This window comes from Poecilia formosa, unplaced genomic scaffold (genome assembly GCF_000485575.1).
Source record: "Poecilia formosa unplaced genomic scaffold, Poecilia_formosa-5.1.2 Scaffold2, whole genome shotgun sequence".
In the NCBI taxonomy this organism is placed as follows: Eukaryota; Metazoa; Chordata; class Actinopteri; order Cyprinodontiformes; family Poeciliidae; genus Poecilia; species Poecilia formosa.
Genome location: NW_006799941.1, coordinates 2,729,358 through 2,747,369, shown reverse-complemented (window position 1 = coordinate 2,747,369; position 18,012 = coordinate 2,729,358). Strand labels below are relative to the sequence as shown.

At 38.3% G+C, this 18,012-nt stretch overlaps 2 protein-coding genes across 5 annotated transcripts in view; one reads left to right on the top strand and one right to left on the bottom strand.

Moving 5' to 3' along the window:
* The window catches only part of iffo2b (intermediate filament family orphan 2b), a 28,364-nt gene extending 20,370 nt beyond the window's left edge, over window positions 1-7,994 (top strand). The window contains exons 3-9 of one of the 3 annotated variants that reach the window (XR_001661833.1): window positions 730-825; window positions 2,110-2,280; window positions 3,355-3,503; window positions 3,866-4,067; window positions 4,211-4,309; window positions 4,662-7,543; window positions 7,586-7,994. Coding sequence is in view for 2 of the 3 variants with exons in the window: in XM_016670472.1 (XP_016525958.1) it covers window positions 730-825; window positions 2,110-2,280; window positions 3,355-3,503; window positions 3,866-4,067; window positions 4,211-4,309; window positions 4,662-4,895 (951 nt within the window). In the remaining variant the exon portion in view is untranslated. Of the gene's footprint in view, window positions 1-729; window positions 826-2,109; window positions 2,281-3,354; window positions 3,504-3,865; window positions 4,068-4,210; window positions 4,310-4,661 lie in introns of all 3 variants that reach the window. The other 2 variants (XM_007549525.2, XM_016670472.1) reach the window with 2 other exon arrangements.
* On the bottom strand, window positions 7,041-15,186 carry terf2ip (telomeric repeat binding factor 2, interacting protein). Of its 2 annotated transcripts, XM_016670469.1 has the most exons (10): window positions 15,007-15,090; window positions 13,765-13,766; window positions 13,466-13,703; window positions 13,186-13,331; window positions 12,383-12,621; window positions 10,968-11,057; window positions 10,201-10,840; window positions 9,992-10,092; window positions 9,412-9,885; window positions 7,041-9,332 (listed from the first exon to the last, which is right to left on the bottom strand). In XM_016670469.1, exons 3-10 carry the CDS (start codon window positions 13,690-13,692, stop codon window positions 9,111-9,113), a joined length of 2,139 nt encoding a protein of 712 aa, XP_016525955.1. In that variant the 5' UTR covers window positions 13,693-13,703; window positions 13,765-13,766; window positions 15,007-15,090; the 3' UTR covers window positions 7,041-9,110. The 2 variants fall into 2 exon arrangements, with proteins under 2 accessions (XP_016525955.1, XP_007549577.1); XM_007549515.2 differs by lacking the exons at window positions 13,765-13,766; window positions 15,007-15,090 and adding an exon at window positions 15,097-15,186.
* Window positions 15,187-18,012: the final 2,826 nt, after the last annotated feature.

Genomic DNA, 18,012 nt, shown 5'->3' with positions numbered 1-18,012 from the left:
GTCTGTATCAGCAAAACGCCAGGTAGAGAGGTGGACTGCCGAAGCCCCCTGAGGGTTTTAACCTTGCAGTGCACACTAGCACGTCAATGTAAAAACGTAGAGGGAATCGGCTTGAAGTAAAGTCAGCGCAAACGGCCATTTCTCGTTCAGGGAGCAGAGCCAGAGGAATCAGTGTGCTAACTAAAAACAGGAGCATAACCGGGCATTTGCTAAACAATATTTAACTGTATTCATTTAACGAATGTCTTAAAACTCAGATGCCTGTTTGATTTGAAATTATAGAAAGGCTAAATTTGAGGCTGTGGATTAAATTACATGTGCAGAACATTTGCAGAATTCCTTTAATTTGGCACGTAACCTTGCTGCTTATGTACAGGAATGCGAAAAACAAAGTACATCCTGTGTTCCTTTGAAAGACTCCATGAAAGTTTGACCCAAATTTCCATTAACCAGATGCTAGTTGTATCCACATAATTACTTAAAAGACAAGAGAGAGGTTTATCTGCCAGTAAACTTGTGAGAACATCACCATGTAACACTTTATCCCTGGGTTATAAAGTTAACTACTTTTAAAGTTGATTTAACTTTTTTCCTAAACTAAATTAAAGCTTCATCATGGCCAAGCTAACCTAGATGTATTTTAGCACGAGTTACAACTATTTTGAAGTCTTATATCTCAAAATATATATTTCCCCTTGTATTGAATTCCTTCTGGTGTCGTCCATGTAGAGCGCCCAGGAGTCGTCAGAGATCCAGGATGAGCTGACCGAGAAGGTGGACAGACTGAAGGCTGAACTCGTGGTTTTCAAGAGCTTGATGAGCGACGTAAGTATTTACTCACTGCTATGATGATGTCACCGTCTTTCCCTTAAGTGTTACAAAGCTTCCCTTTCATACATCAAGACCTGTGGTAGCCATTCAACTCAAAGCACTGATTACAGTAGCATTTACAACTGTTTTCCCAGGAATTATCAGAATAGTGTTCTCATTTTTATTGGTTTGAATAGTAACACACACCCTTCCTTCCTTCCTTCCTTCCTTATTTGGAAACATGAAAATGTGAATTGCCATAAAACCCCTAAGATAAGCATTCGTTGAACTGAAGAGAGGCTTTAGATCTATAGCACGTCCTGTCCCCTGCCAGTCTGTATTGTTTCCAAACAGGTGTGCCTGCCCTGGTGCGATTGTACAGTTAAAACACACTACAGCATTCACAGCTGCTGTTTGGTCACAAATAAACAGCCAGGCTGTGTTGTTTTTGGAAAATCTCTATTGTTGATGTTGCTTATCTTTACATTGCCGTCTGCTTGCTGTTAAATTTTCATGTTATTTTTTGTTCTTTACTTCATCCCTGATGTGTGAATGCAGAGACTGGTAAGTGCCAGAAGATTGTCTAGGAGGGCTAGATTATTTAATGTGTTTTAGAAATTAGTCAGTGTGTTTGTGTGTGTGTGTGTGTGTGTGTGTGTGTATGTGGTTGATGTGACTTTGACTTTGGTGATTCGACATTGGCTGCATTAGAACAGAGTTTGTCCTTTACAGCTTGATGTCTGCTCCTAAAATCTAATGGTTTTCTACTTTTTAGAATGAATTTATTGAAACATTGCTGTTTTTTTCTTTTTAATAATAAAACGATTATCACTGTGCAACACTGAAAGTTTTTTGGATTAATAGGATGACGAGCTTCCAGTGTTGATCCGTTAACCACAAGTTTTCCGAAATGTCAAAAACAATATTTCAGAAATAAAAATCAATATTGACAGCTACGACAAACTCACGCTGATGTGTGCCTTTTTCAAAAGAATCCATTATTTCTTTATTACAAACCCTCAACGAAGTTGCAGAATTGGTAAATAAAAGAGTAAATGTAATAGTTAAATGTTAATTATTTTTCCTGTCAAACATTTAAACGCCCAACTATCACTCAGAAGAAGCTACATTTCCTGCGTAAATTGTGTGAATACCCTTTAAAAATAAGAGCTGGAATGCTCCCATCCTGTCCCCACACCCAGCATCATGTAGTGGAGGTCTAATACATCCAGAAAATGTCAAACAAGTATAAAGAAAAATGTTGCACTTGTCATCTAAATGCTCTCCACCCTTTTGCAGGAAATGACTGACCTGGACTCAAAGATCCAGGAGAAAGCCAGGCGGGTGGACATGGACATCTGCAGGCGTATTGACATCACAGCCAAGCTGTGCGACGTGGCTCAGCAACGCAACTCGGAGGACATGTCGAAAATGTTCAACGTCAGCCCCGCCAGGTCGCTCCCAGAGAAGGCGAGTCTCCGTGTGATTGTGTTTTGTGAGAAAAGCTGACAGCAAATGCAGCAAAAAGAAAAAAAATAGAATTCTTCTGCAGAGGAAACATTCAGCTCAAATGAAACCAGAGCTGCCAGTCGCTCATAATGTTGCAACTGATCCTTATACCTCAAGCTGATTCTGCACTTACTGACCTCTCTGAGAGGTGCAGGCGTGCATGCTCACTAATGTACTCAAAACTGTCTGAATGTGTTTTGTTTTGTTTTTTGGATAAAATAAATGGCATAAAAGTTTGTCAGTTTGGTGAATATTGAAATACCCTATACCTTTTAAGCTAAAGTAATCTCTGCTCATCAAAATTTCAGTTTTATTTTAGTTTTTTTTTTTTCCATTTCCTGGTGTTGAAATCTTCCATTCTATTTTTTTTCATGTGCTGCACTGTAGACCTACAATCAATTTGCATATATTTATGTTCAAATAAATTGTATCTATTCTGCTTAAAAGCTAAAAATGTATCTGAATCAATGCTGACTGTTTTGGACTTCGATAACACATACTTAGCTGGCTAAACATTGCATTAAAATGCTTAAAAATTGAGAAAAAAAAACATGATTAGAGTATTCGTAATGTATGGAAAGAACTGAAAAGCAGTTTTCTGTCTGCAATTTCTCGCACCTTTTGCAAAAAATAAAAACTGATCGGATTCAAAGTTTACAAATTAGGGATGGAAAATATTAAATTTTCAGTGTTTTTTCCAAACAGAACAAATGGTAATTGTTAAAACTGGCAATAATGGGGTTAAAAAAATGTAAAATTAATAATGTACAGTGGAGATGGTGGTCAGTCATCTTATTTGTAAAAAAAATGCAACAAAGTACATATATGAGTCGTTTTTGTGTCTACTGAACAGAAGTGGGACAAAAAAAAATGAAAGGAACTCAATGGGTTAATTGTTGAAACCGTTGTTTTAGGCCAAATGAGGGCTGCAGTCAAGTAGAAAGAAGGTCTTCTTTAAAAATTTTAATAATATAGTTTAAACAATGTCAATGTTCATCTGTTAAAGCCCAGTTTGTGTGTTTGCGTGTTCTGTAGGGTGCTGCAGCGTGCTGCAGGAGAAAGGAACGTAAGACCATCTCCGACGAGGAGAACTCGGAGATGGACGCTGAGCCAAGCACTTCTGAGGAGGAGGTTCCTGGATCGCTCAACATCACTGACGAGATGAAACGCATGCTCAACCAGCTGTGAGTGACATCTCCCTCCCTAATAAACAACCACACACCAAATCCAAATGACTTTCTGGACATCGTGTGAGTGTGTGTTCTTTCATCTCCCTCTGCTGTTGATTTAAAATATTGCAACCAATGGGCTGCATGCTGTCTTAGCAGAGCTGTAGCCTTTTATGTTGGCATTCCTGTGCTTTTTTTGTATTGGCAATTAACTGATGAGCTACAGTGGCTGCTTCCCTTACTGCTATTCTTCTCTTTGAACTTCGTCTTATCTGTGACATTTTAATTTAGCTCTTTGCCTTCGACCTTTGCTGAACCTGCTGGCTGTTACACCTTTCTATGCTTTCCTTTTCCTTTCCGGTCTCTGTCCCACACAGACATTGTTCAGATAACTCGTTTGTTGCCAGGCGCGAGACGTTCGAAATCGACGACGACTGCGACAGTCTGACGTGGGAGGAAAACGAGGACACCCTCTTGCTCTGGGAGGATTTCACAAACTACAACATGCCGTGCACCATCGCTGCAACGACCTGCGCGGCCGCCTGCCCCGGCGAAGGCAGCGCCGAAGCGGCTGATCCCGTAAGTTCAGTCTGAATGATTAAAAAAAATAAATAAATAAAAAATCTGACTTCTGCAAGTCAGGGCATGCATTAACGCTATGGATGCAGCGTAAGACGCGAACTCATGCATGATGAATGAGGGTTATGTCTGTGCTCTCTAAGGATTCCCAGGATGGAAGTCTTGGCAGCCTCATTGATGAAACAGAGACCCTATTTAAGAGCAGGGAGAAGGAGTACCAGGAGACCATCGGACAGATTGAGGTACACTGATATGAATATGATTTTGTAGTGAAAGAAAAAGTGGTTCCTGTGTGCATTAGAAAAGAAAAAATGTTGTTGGAGTTTTCGTTGATGCAGATAATAGTTTGACCATCCTAGCTCAAGCACTTGCTTTTCATTTGGATTTAGATAAATTTGCACTTCATGACCAAATATATCCCACACTTAGCTCAGACGTTGATCAGTGTTACGATGTATTCTCATCCAAAAATGTTACTTCAACACAAAACGCAGCTTTTACCTCTGACGGTGTAGACTTAATAACGTCCTCCAACGTCTGCTGTAGAGTTTCAATTGATTATCTGAACTCCTAATCGTGTCGATATTGCTTCAGATGGAGCTGGCCACTGCAAAGAGCGACATGAACCGACATCTGCATGAGTACATGGAGATGTGCAGCATGAAAAGGGGCCTCGACGTGCAGATGGAGACCTGTCGGCGGATGATTAAAGGCGGCAGAAACTCTCCTTCTTTCAGCTCGGTGGCCAGCAGCGACTCAGGGAACACAGACGAGATCCAGGACGAGATCTCGGATAAGGATGCAGAGGCCGAAGTCCCGCTCAGTTGATGGCTGCACAGCTGGGATTTGTTCCATCTCCTGTTGGAGATTAATCTCAATTAATCATTGGAGTTTAAATATGAGCAAAATGTCATCCTGACTAGAGGTGGAACAAGCTTAACATGGTGCAGGCTCTGAACTGGTGCTTTTATACTGTTTTTGCTGTTTGGAAAGTGTTGGTGGGGGGTGTCTTTGCTTCGTAAATGCAGACACCAAGCTGTGCTCTCTTTCTTGCTGCTGATTCCAGGGCTTCAAATAATTTTGCAGAGGAGAAAAAAAAAATATTTTAAACAAGCTGAAAAGTATTTTCTATCCAGTTAAGATCCTTTTTTTCTAAAGGAATTAAATACAGTACATATTGTACTCCTCCATTCACCAAAATGATTACTATACATCTCTTAGATTGAGAAACGTTTTGTTCCCCCTGACTGAAATACTCCCTTGTTTTTGTGTGATCGGGACACAGGTGTGGCATTGAGAGTCCAAATTAAAGTTTTGGAGTTTTATTGTCTTCTGTCAGGAAGACAAAGAAAAGAGGAGACAAATGGTGTTGAAGTTCTGCTTGTTTCTGAGGGAACTCTGCAGACTTGCCAAAGTCGACAGAGGAAAGGAGCACAGCCTTTTTTGTAAATGCACCGGTGCACTACTGAATTTCTATGCAACTTAGCGAGCCTTATTCTGTTTTGGACTGGCTGTCACCCGTTTTAGCTTCTCTTACAGCCATTTGCCTCTTTTAAGGAAAGCAGGTATTTTTGTTGTTGTATTGTCTTTGTTGGGGGCGTCAACTGGAACAGAGCCCCTAAAATACTACAGTACGCTGCTTTGCTAAAGTGTTCATAACTTTCGAGGTTCTTCATGTTTTGCCACACTCCAACCAAAAATGTTATTGTTTCATTGGGATTTTATGTGATAGACTAACACAGGAGGCCCATAATATTGAGGTACCATGGTTTTCTGATCACAATTTTTGTTTTTTAGCAGCAGTAAATCTGAAAAATGTGCTGTGCAGTGGTATTCTGCTGTTCTGCACCAATACAAACTGAGTACGATTGCACAGAGTATCTATAGACATCAATGTCTAGGGTTGTTGCTCTAGTCTCAAGTGTTCTTCAGCCTCTAACATGTTTTTTCAACAGCTTCTATGCAGAAGCATGAGCATAGAAGATGTTTTCATAGTGGTAGTTTCCCGCACTACAATTGCTCATATCCCCCCTAAGAAACAAAACTTACATTTTCATCTGATCTTCTATAAATGCCAGATTTGTGGAATACACAAATAAGAAAAACTAATAATTGATCTGTCCAAGTTTGTGTCTCTCTGCAGCTGCTTAGAGCTACCATAGATCTGGTGGTTGCATCATACTCCATTCATTTGAGAATAATTGACTGAACAGAGCTCCGCCATTCTAACAGTATCTGTACTTTATAATCTAAAATACAGATTTTATTAAGAGTGTAGGGAGTTGAAACCCATAACTCTTCAGATTTGTATTTTTCTCATAACTGGCAAACCAAGCGTCATTTTCATTTCACTGCTACTTAACTACTTTGTTTTAGCTTATCACATGAAACCCCAATAAAACACATTGATGTTGGTGACTGTATTTTGACAAAATCTGAACAAAGTTTGAAAGTACGACTACTTATGCAAGGCAGAGTAAGGCCAGGTGTTGCTTGCAGCGCTCTGCTCTGATTCAGATGTGCTTCGTTAAGGAAAAGCCACCCGTGTTGTGCCGTGAATTTGCACAAGTCAACACTTAGTTGCTTGAAAACGAGAAAGACAGAGGAGTTGGATTGTAAGAACCTAAATCATTAATGGTAAACAACTCCTTTCAGCTTTTCATGCTAAACCAAAGGGCATATTTCACATTAAGCTAAATAAAATACATTTCAGCCGTTTTACTTTAGGTGATTGCTGTTCATATCCTGCTGTTCTGGACAGCAGTCTGCAGGAGGGCAGATTTCACTTAGTGCTTCGTTTTCTTTTTAGAACAGGGCTAGAAACATCGGTCTGTACATGAGCTCTGCCAGCATGTGATCGTATATACCCCGGAGGCCTTTTGTGTTTATGCTAACTCATTTTGCTGCAGATTGAGGAAATAATTCAGCACAGAAACTAATCAATGGATGGAGAGAGAATGAATGTTTTTTTTTTTTGTTTGTTTGAATCATCTGTTCATTTTAGATTTTGAGTGTGATTTACTGGATCCAAGATTAAGTGATACTTCTATCTTGAAGTTTTCGGGGGCAGAATATTCTGAAGCATGCTGATGTGCAGAAAAGAAGTTATGTGTCTTTTCTAATATATATTTTGAGCTAAAAAGCTGCAATACAGACTGCGTACTGTCTGTCATATTTGTTACGAAACTACTTGTGGCGAAAGGTGTATTTTCTTTAACTAATGTGTTAACCATTAGACTGTGTAACTATGTTAAGCTTTTAATAACTTAAACATATTTGTTGCAATTATTTCTCAATTACTAACACACAACAATACAAAATTAACACATGAAAACAGTGAAAAAAACAGCCTCGCTGTTGTCTTCAGACGATATGAAACCAGTCTGATGAGTAACAAAGAGTCATTCTGTTTTTTCTACTGGACTGTGTGATACCATTATTTAATACTGTATGGCCGCAGCATCCGCGAACGGCAGGTCTGAGATTTTTCTCGCTCATCTGATCATCACACTAACCAGCCAACCAAAGCAATCATGTACAGCAACGTGATGAAATGATTCTGACTCTGGAAAGTTGCGCAGACTCAGTCTCAGTGCACATGCCAACCACACAGGGTTTCCCCCCCAACATCCGTATCTCCTGTAAACTACTGGATGTCAGGTACAACATCTCCACTTTGCCACCACTTAAAGCAGGTTTCCCTCGTTTTAGTTCAAAAAAAGCCGTAGCGACTCTTTTATTTGTTGAATGTAGCTTGATTGGAAGCCTTTAAAGACCTTAAAATAATGTAGCTGTTAAAAACACAGGGACTCATGACGTTTGGTTATCCACTGAAAACCTCAGTGTGAGTTTTGCTTTACTGAACAAGTTTTCAAGCTTACCACCAACAACGCGTATGTACATTTGCTGGATGTGAATGTTTCATATTAAAAAAAAAAAAAAAGGGGTTTTATACAAGGAGTTTTTATTCATAAAGTTTGGGGATGATTTGGTTAACAGTTTATGTTCGCTTGCAAACATATTTTCTGTTTCAGTTCCATGAATGTAACTGGGAGGTCCAAGCTGCAGCAACATTTGGATAAAAGCTGCTGAACTCTATCAGGTTCCAGTCTCGATGTTTATTTTGCCTCGCAGGTAACATCTTCAGTTTAATTGGCTTTTTGTCTATATTTATTTATATTCCATACTCTTTTCTCTTACATTTGTAAGTTTATCATTTGTAATATTTTTGTTGAAACTATTTATACGGTGTACTGATGTGGGTGTTGGGCAGTCTTAGTTTCAAAATGATGAATGTACTCAGTTAGTATTGGGGTAAAGTTAAATAAAGCGGTGGATTGGTTAAAAAATGATCTGGTGGTGTTTTTTTTTTTAAACAGTTTTTTTTTCTAATTGTCGTTCTTCAATTTAAAGAATAAGACCAGAAAATATTGTGCTTATATGATTATATTAAAATCAATTAGATCCTAATTGGAAATAATGGTGAAAAAGAGGGAAATAATACAGGGGTATTTCAATTTATGCATTTATTTTTTTCAAATTTGATGTATTTCTATTACTATACCCTTAAAAAGATGAAAGAAATTATCTTCAGAGGTCAACCAATGAATAAATATTGTCCAGTTGAAGGTAATTTAAACTCAGTATAAATCCAGGTGTTCAATAGAGGCTTCAGGTGTTCAGAGCAATATTGAACAAACAGCATCATGAAGAAACAGCAGACAGGTCCAGAAGAAAGTTGGTTTGCCTGTTATGTTATAACATTAAACAAATTCTAACTTATTAAATGGTACTGTCATATTTATTAGGGAATTTAATGAATAAAACATTAAAAACAAATTCAATGACATCTTTTCATGCTAAAATGCATCAAAAATATTATTCTTAAAACAAAACAAGGATCACCTCCAAATTTATACACACTAGTTGTAATGTATAAAATCTTTCCAATCCCTGTTTTAATAGTTAATCTTGGTTTAAATTTTAAATCAAGCACAAAATCTCAGCAGCCCAGACCGTCAATCTTGTTATCCCATGCTGTCTTTATCCTTTCACTTCAAGAAACACAATCCTCTTGGCCACATTCTCCTCCCCGTATTTTTCCTGCAGCTTCCGACGGCCGACAGGATCGGCTGAAAGCAACAAACTGTCATCACTGCGACTCCAAAATGGCTCAGAAACAGATGAGGGGTTCAAAAGCAAATCAGCGGCAGCAGCGAAGTCTCCGCTGGTCTTTAGCAAAGCTTTGGTCACACTGACCAGGTCCTGGAAAGACAAACAAATTCAATTAAAACTGAATTTTTGCAACAGCCCAGGGCTGGAGGTGAAAACCTGCGACGCTGACCTGGTTGGTCTGGGCCATCAGCTCCCTGATTCGCTGCTTGTCCTCTTCCAACTCCGTCTGAGTTAAAGAAAATGCTGCGTCTTTGTCCTCTGAGCGCTGAGGGTGATGTGGAGCTGCTGAGCCCTCGCCAACCACAGACTGAGAGTCATCTACCTGAGATTCGCTGTCAAATATGAACAGGTGGGCCTTTGAAGGGGAGCTGATGAGCTCTGAAACAGGCAGCTGGACGGACCCGGCATCGGGGGTGTCGGTGTTCGGGATGCAGTTGCTGCTTGAGCTCTGAGTCTGTGGTCCAGCCCCCTGTGTGCTGGGTTCAGCTTCAGAGTTGGGCTGAGCACCCGGTGGATCTGCAGACGAGTCTGAAGGCTGTGGAGCGTCTGCTGATGCAGCTGTAGTTTCAGCTGTTGTTTCAGCTGTAGTTTCAGCTGTTGTTTCAGCATTGTTTAGGAGATCTGGACCTTCATTTTCATCAGACTATAAAAAAACCAGAAGTATTTAAATTTATTAGAATGTTTGGAATGCCAATTGTACTTTTAATGGTGCTTATACACATGCATACATGCAGACATATATATCCTACTTCAAAATCATCTTCAAACTCCTTTGTTGCCATTTCAAGAATTCCCAGCTGCCTTTTCTCTTTTTTCTTTTCTGCTTTCTGCGGGGCTGAACTGGCTTCATCTGGAAAAACAAAGAAACAGATTTCTTATCAAAACAGAATATCCTAAACCAAAGTAAGAGATGAAATACACTCTGCATTCACCAAACCATCATATATTCATGTCCAACCTGGCTGCACAGTTTTAGTTTCAGCATCGCTGCTGCTGCTATGCTCCACCCGACTCTCCACCTCTGCTGCAGCTTTCTTCCCTCTGGCTTTCTTATTAGGCGGCTCTTCTGCTACTTGGTTAGTTAACTTCATGGCAGTTTTAGTTTTTTTCCAGTTTGGTGGGGATGCTGTGGACCGCTCAGCCGCGCTGGAGGCTGATCTCAGTTTCTTGCCGTACGGCTCAGGGGATGAAGATGCTGCCTCCAGCTCCAGCTGCCTGCGCGTTAATCGACGCTGAGGTTCCTCCTGCACCGGGGATGCCTCCAGCTTTTGCTTTGCTCTGTGAGGTGAACTCGTTATAGTTGAGAGTTTGAGCTGATCTGCAGGGGAGTTTTTTGATAAATTCTGTTTTCGTGGGGAAGCAGGCGTAAGAGGTTCATCTTTTTCTGGTTCTGTTGTCTCTGTGCTGGCTTGGTTCTCTGCCTGTTCCTCAGTTTGACAACAGCGAGACGTTTCACCTTCAACACTCTCCGGTTGAATGTTTATATTTGGTTGTTCCTCGGATGTGTTGCTCTCTTCCACGGTAACAGAGGCCGTTATCGTTATCGGAGTTTCTGCCTGTTCAGGTGTGACTGCTGCTGGTATTGACTGGACATCAATCTGTAGGGACAGGTAATACAGTTCCCTTGGTTTGCTTTGAACTCAATGTGCTAATCACATAAAGACATGTCTTCAAATCATGACATGAAATGTCTAAACAAGGTTCTGATTGCCCATGCAGCAGTACCTGTGTCAGATCTGATTCTGCTGAATGAGCAGGATCAGCAGTTGCTTCACAGGGAGATTTTTCAGCATTAGATTCCTGATTGAGCTTTGCCTGAAAGCAGAAATATGAACAGCTACTTATAATCTAAAAATAGCCCACAGCTGGATTTGTTTATTGACACAAAGCTACACTATGGGGTAAATACATTTGCGCTCTGACAGATTTCTTCTGTTTTTGCCTTCTTGTCTTGCTTTAAGATCAAATAAATATCAACAGAACTTTGAGTGGCCTAGTCAAAGTCTAGAATCCAACTGAAGTACTCCAGCATTATTTAAAACATTATGTTTATCCTTAGAAAGCCCTTCAATGTGGCTGAATTGAGACAATTCTGCAAAGGCGAGTCAACCGCCTTAGCAGATCTAAAACACTCACTGGAAATAATCAGGAATGTTTAATGACTATTGTTGACGCCACAGGACACACAACCTGATTCTAGATTTCAGGGAAAGTTGTTTTTTTCACTAAGGGCCAGGCTAGTTTAAATATCTCATTTCTCTCTTCATTTTCAAAAACCTCCATTTTACATCAACTCAGATTTCCATCCAATGTTTGTGTTGCCAATAGTTAAAATCCATGTGTACAGCTGAATAGCTACACATTTTTCGGTAACACTTTATTTGAAAGGGTGTGCATAAGACTGACATGACACTCATAAACATGACATAACACCTGTCATGAACATAAATAAGTCTTTATGAATGTTTATGACAGTTGTCAAGAAGTGTCATTTGGTAAATAATGACACTTTTAATGCAAAGTTGCTCTAAAAGTTGCATTAAAAGTCCATTAAAAGTGCCAACTTTGCATAATTTTGTAAATTATGATAATTGAACGCAAAGTTAGCATTTTTAATGGACTTTTAATGCAACTTTTAGAACAACTTTGCATTAAAGTGTCATTATTTCCCGAATGACACTTCATGACAACTGTCATAAACATTCATAAAGACTTCTTTATGTTCATGACAGGTGTTATGTCATGTTTATGACAGTGTCATGTCAGTCCTATGCGGACCCCTTCAAATAAAGTGTTACCCATCTTTCTAACAGTTTGGTGCCACTCAGTGGTAGCTATCTGATCTACAACACAAGGAGCTACAGATTTGTTTTGGTGTGTGAAACTCTTGGATAAGCTAACATTTTTAACTAACTAAATGTTATACTTTGCATTTCATAATATTATATTAAAATAACTTGTGTTTGAATTTGTAAGTAGAAGCCTGTTTAACATATGCTTTTAAACAGTTATTAATATCACACATTGATAACTCAGGTAACCTTTGTCTGATATTAAAATGTGTGCGATGATTTGAAACATTTAAAACAAAAAACAGAAGAAATCTGTAAGAGGGCTACAAAATATTTCACTGTAATTACCTCAGTTTTGTTCTCAGGCAGCTTGTTGCTGTCTTCTTCTTTGGTTTCCACCTCTGCAGATGCAGACTGGTTCTTTGATAGCTGGTCTTTGAATCTGGACTTCATAGACTGCCAGCTGTGACTGGTCACCCGCTGCTTCTCCATCTCCTGCCAAAGCCGGTTGCCCCCAGTCTCTGACTTACGCTTGCTGATGAAATTCAGAATGGCAGCATCCTCCTCAGGGGTGTAGGCAATTCTGCCTAATGAAATTTAAGAGAGGGGGATTATAAATAAAAAAACATGATACAACTAAATCATTTTAGAAAGTAACTAAACATAAAAATCTGCTTAACCTAATAGAATGAGACATTTTTGTTGATTTAAAATGTATTCATTTAGAATTTTGTACACACCTAGTTTGAGTGAGTTGATGGGGTAAAAGAATTTGCTGAATTTGTCTGAAGTGATCTTGGATGCCATACAATTAAGAGCTTGTGCAAGAATTTCACTATGTATGTTGAAAATATTTTTCCTGGAGATTAGCACTACTAATGTAGCTGGCCCATCTTACAGTATGATATTCTTATTTTGATTATCCAGGTAGGAGATAGGGTGTAATTGTTTTGACAATGTTTTTTTTTTTATTATTATATAAATGGTGGAAAATGGATAACTGGGAAACAGTGTGGCATGGGACAATAAGCTAATGAGATTCAGACTATAGTACTTCTAGTCTGAATCACAGATTTCAATCTGAAAAATCTTTCAGATGGGAAGCTAAAGCCTCATGAAAAAAAGTCCATAGTTAAGTGTTGTTGTTGTACCTCCTAACAGTCCAGCACGGCTTCCCCCACTGTTGTTTAATTTTGAAGAGGATCTCTGGATTGCTTTTGGATTCAGTCTATAATCATCTAAATCCAGCTGCTCCTCCTTCTTAATGCAGTCATGAATATACTGGGTGGAAACATACCTGAAAATAAAAATAAATACCAGTGACACAAACAAGAAAAATTTACCACATCACTCTCCTTTAAAGCCACAAAAGTCCTTCCATACTGTTTACTGACTGTACTATATATGTAATGTCAACAGTCCAACACCCACCGATGAGCATCGGATTCAAGAACAGAGCTGTTTTCCTCAGGATCAATCAGCAGGATGGCTCCAGGCACCTGGACTCTACATAACGTCCCTCCTCCAGCTGTGATGAGCGGCTGTAGCTTCCGTTTGTGAGGACCGGGTCGCAGGAAGAAGGACATGGGTTCACCCTCCACAGTCAGGAATAAGACTGGAGAGATAGACTGGGCTGGATCTTTCTGTCTGGATGACATTTTTAAGAAACCTGGAGAAATAAATTAAAATTTATTTAAAAAATGCTGTTAGTAACAAATTGAAGTAGCTACCGCTCCCGACACATTTTTACAGTAAATATTTTAGCAAAAAAAATTTTTTTTCTATATGACTTTAACAAAAACATCATGTGTGAAAGTTATGCTCTCAAATTTTTAATTTTTAATCTATTTTTTTTCAAACAATCTCACATTTCAAATAAACAGTGAGAGCTAGTTATGATTCTCTTTCTCCATTAAGACCAGGGGAAAAATTAACAAGATATTAGTTTTGCATATGAACTTTGTTAATACAAGCATAAGCAGCAGTAGTAGTAAAAAATGGCCACAGATCCACAAAAGCTTTTCTTCATTTTTTAATTTCTCTTGTACCCAACAAGCAAAGAGTTGAAAACCCTTTAAAACAGGAAACGTGAACTCAAGCTGAGGGAAACATATCCTTCAATAAACATCAGTGATTTTCCAAATTACAGTTTCCTGAACTGCATTGCAAACAATGCAGATCAGATTTTAGTGATCTTCACAATAAATTTGTCTCACATTTAAAATAAAAATCTTCAAGTTCCATATTAGAAGGGCTGTCAGTAGAAAGAGATCTTCTTCAGACAGACTGCTACAGATGCTTCCTGCCGACAACCTTCAGCATATACAACAACGTTTTGAAGACCCTTAGATAATGAGATACAACATTTAAATTCACTGTAAAAAAAATCTGAATTCAGTTTAAACTAGCTAAAAACAAAAAACTTTGCTAGACAATAACTTTAGTGTATTTGATAAAAATATTTTCTGTATAAAAAAAGACATCGACCTTAAACCAGCCTAAAATGATTTCATGGACAAATTCAACACAACCATAGAGGAACTCGTGCAACAAACAAGTGGGATATTATTTTTTTTAACAGAAGTCACTACGTAATTTAAGCATATATAACGCATTAGTTTAGATTATCGCACTGTAATCAACACACATATGGACACATGAAAATAAAAACAAACAAAATACAATTAATTTCTATTTCTACTTCAAATTCAGGCTCACATACAGTTTTCACATAACCGAGGTTCTGTATGCGTTTCCGTTTAAACACCTGCTAAATATTAAATCTGCGCACAATACAGCTGCTTATCAGCTTCCTCAGCTGTTTGCCGATCCACGTTTAAAGCACAAGGAAAACAGAAAAGCGACAGAAGCGTGTTTTGTTTGAAGCGTTCACAGCAGATAATGTTTTCTGTTAACAACCATCAGCTAAATCTGGCTAATTACTTGGTGCTTGACGTAACCCGAATACAAACTGTTACCGAGTTTATATAGCGACTGTTACATGTTGTCAACAGTACATGAAAACACTTTTTAAGTTAAAACCAACTCCAGTACGAACTTACCATGTAATTTGTTGCCTTTCGCGCCCCGAATAAAACCAAAACAAAGCCTACTTCCGGTTTATTTTCTTTTTCGGTGAACTTCAACAAAGTAGCGACAACTTACCGCCCCTAGTGTTTGTATTTATATTACACTAAAATGTGATAATAAATAAATAAATAAATAAATGAATAAATAAATAAATAAATAAATAAATAAATAAATAAATCAATCAATCAATCAATCAATCAATCAATCAATCCGTCATTGATTATATTTGGGAAAGTTGTGGAAAAAATAAAGTTAGGTAATTATGGGGCAGTAATTTATTTTCCAGCCATGGCGCCATTTTATACTACAATCAAGTATCTGTGTTACCTTCAGTTGTTCTAAAATAAAAATAAAAATGCTTTATATCACTTATAAATTAAAATAAATTTGATTTCACAATTTAACTCCTTGAAATTGGTCCTCTGTCTCTTTTAAAGCTCCTGCTCTTTCTAAAACTCCGCCTTCAGGAAGTCATCACAACATCGCTCCTGTATTTACCGTTTAACAATGTTTTTATCAGTGTTGCACTGAAAAGTAGCTTGTCTAATGAACTCAGCAGATGTGCAGTTCCACCACTAACTGCTACTGGCTAGTCTGAAGGAGATGAGTGAAGGAGTCACGGGAAGAGCTGCTCTGTGAGGCAGAAGTTTAGAAGCTGCAACTCCAGGGAGGAGCTGATTCTAGAAGGCAGCGCTAGGTCCACCCACGGGTTTTGCACAGCTGAATTGTTGTCTTGAAAGATTAAAGGATTTCTCAAACATGCATGAAGGAATCATGTCAACATTGTTTTTATGAGGAATTAATATTATAACATGATGTAAAACTAAAAAAAAGTTAATTTTACATAACACTGCCCTTTAAGAGATGTAATGAAAATAAGTATTATAAAGGGTCTATAGGATTTATTGCTACACGTTGGCTGAGATTGGAGCCCTTTCATCAAAAAAGTTTATTTTTTCAGAGAGCGTAAATGATAAATAAATATGCATCAGACTAGAGAATACAGTTCTAGAGAATTCATGTTAACCACCCGGAGAGAAAAATGATCCAAATTAGGTGCAAACTTGCTCCATCTAAGAAAAATGACACCTCTGGAACAAAAAAAATAGGAACTCTGTTAGTTCAGTGTGAGACACTCCTTCTGATCAGACCCCAGAGGCTTTATCTGAGATGAATTACTGCCCCACTGATTTCAACACCTCATTATAAACACATTTCAGTTGCTTAAAACCAAACCTGATGTGTAAAACACAAACACAGTTCTCTTTTTATAGAATCTCATGTGATTAAGTCCAGCCAGTGTCAGTGTTGTGGGGACATGAGTAATTTTTGGTTTGTGGAGACTAAAGCTGTAACAATCTGATGACATGCACATGGTTTTTCTGCAGCATAGTGGAAAACTTTGACCTCTGATTGTGCAGTTCCCCTTTTTTCTTCCAGTTTTACAAACTTGCTAAGCTTTCTAAAACTTTCCTTTTCGTTGTCTCAGTGCAGAGCAGAGAAATAAAAGTAAAGGATTTTTTTGTTTGGTTTTATGAGATTTTACGTTTAGTATTTTTTTTTTATAGAAATGTATCAATATTAAATCTAACTTTATACTTGTGAGGACAATGGACTGAAACGTCTTTAAAAAGAGACAAGGAGTCAGACTGACATCCTCTCTAGTTGTTGAGAGAGTCCTATCCAAAGAGTGAGAGAAAGATATAGCTCAATAACTCCAGGTGAGCGAAATCCTGTGTAATGGCTGCTGTGAAAAGTGTTAGAAGAAAAAAAAATTAAGGCCCTTCCCTGGTAATTCTTTCATATTAGTAACCACATTAGGTGAAAACATTTTCATAGTGAAAATAGCTAGTTTGGTAGTCTCCATATTTTTGTTATTTCAGCTCATTACCTATATTTGTAGATAGTAATGTAAATATGTAAATCAGGGCTTGATTTATACTTTGATCCCAGTAGTAGCTGATGATGTTATGATCATTTTTATGCGACAAACTCCATGCAAACTGACCCCAGGTCAGAATTTGAAACAAGGACCTTCTTGGTGCAAGGCAGTGTCACTGTGCATCTCCATCTTATAAGATGATTATATAAAAAGAAAGAAAAAGAAAGGAACAAGAGAAAGAAGATAATAAATAGAGCTCACATGTAGAAAAATAAAATACAACTTATTTACAGATCAGTCTGAACTAAGAACATTGTTTATATCAAAATAGAGGGGTCAAAATCATCTTTTTCCTTTGTTTTTATTTTTAAAGCAAAAGAAAATGAACTCTAAATGAATTTGAAAACTAATTCTTCTAGCTGCTGGTCCAGTCTGTCAATAAACAACATTTTAACATAAACAGTATCATGATCAATCTTGCAGTCTTACGAAGCAGTGTGCTAAACAGTCAAAATATTACTTTCGCTTTGTGAGGAAAATGTCGAGGTTATGGGAATGAATCGCGTTGGTCGGTTCCCCTGACCTTCCCTCCCTCTCAGTCTTGCATGTCCACTGCATTATTGTTTCTGGCCTCCACTGCTCCTCTCTCTCAGCAGCCCAACCAGCTGCAACAATACAACAGCCACTCCACCGCATCAAGACGTGTTTACCCACAATCTGTAACAAGTAAATGAATGGGCAGATATTTATTTCTTCATGCTGATTTTAATCTATCTGTGACCTGAAACAATCAACCCATTCCTGAACCAATATCCCAACAACGTTTAGGTCGTCTGTACAGATAAGAGTGAACATTAATCTCCCACAGGATCAGCAGCTGTGGAGTTGACACAGCTGACAGTTTGGTTAAGGTCAGGACACTCCTTCTGTTGTGAGACTTGAAAGTGAGCAGTGTCAGCAGAGGGAGGTGTTGTATCATTTTCATGAACAGTGAAGCATTTATATA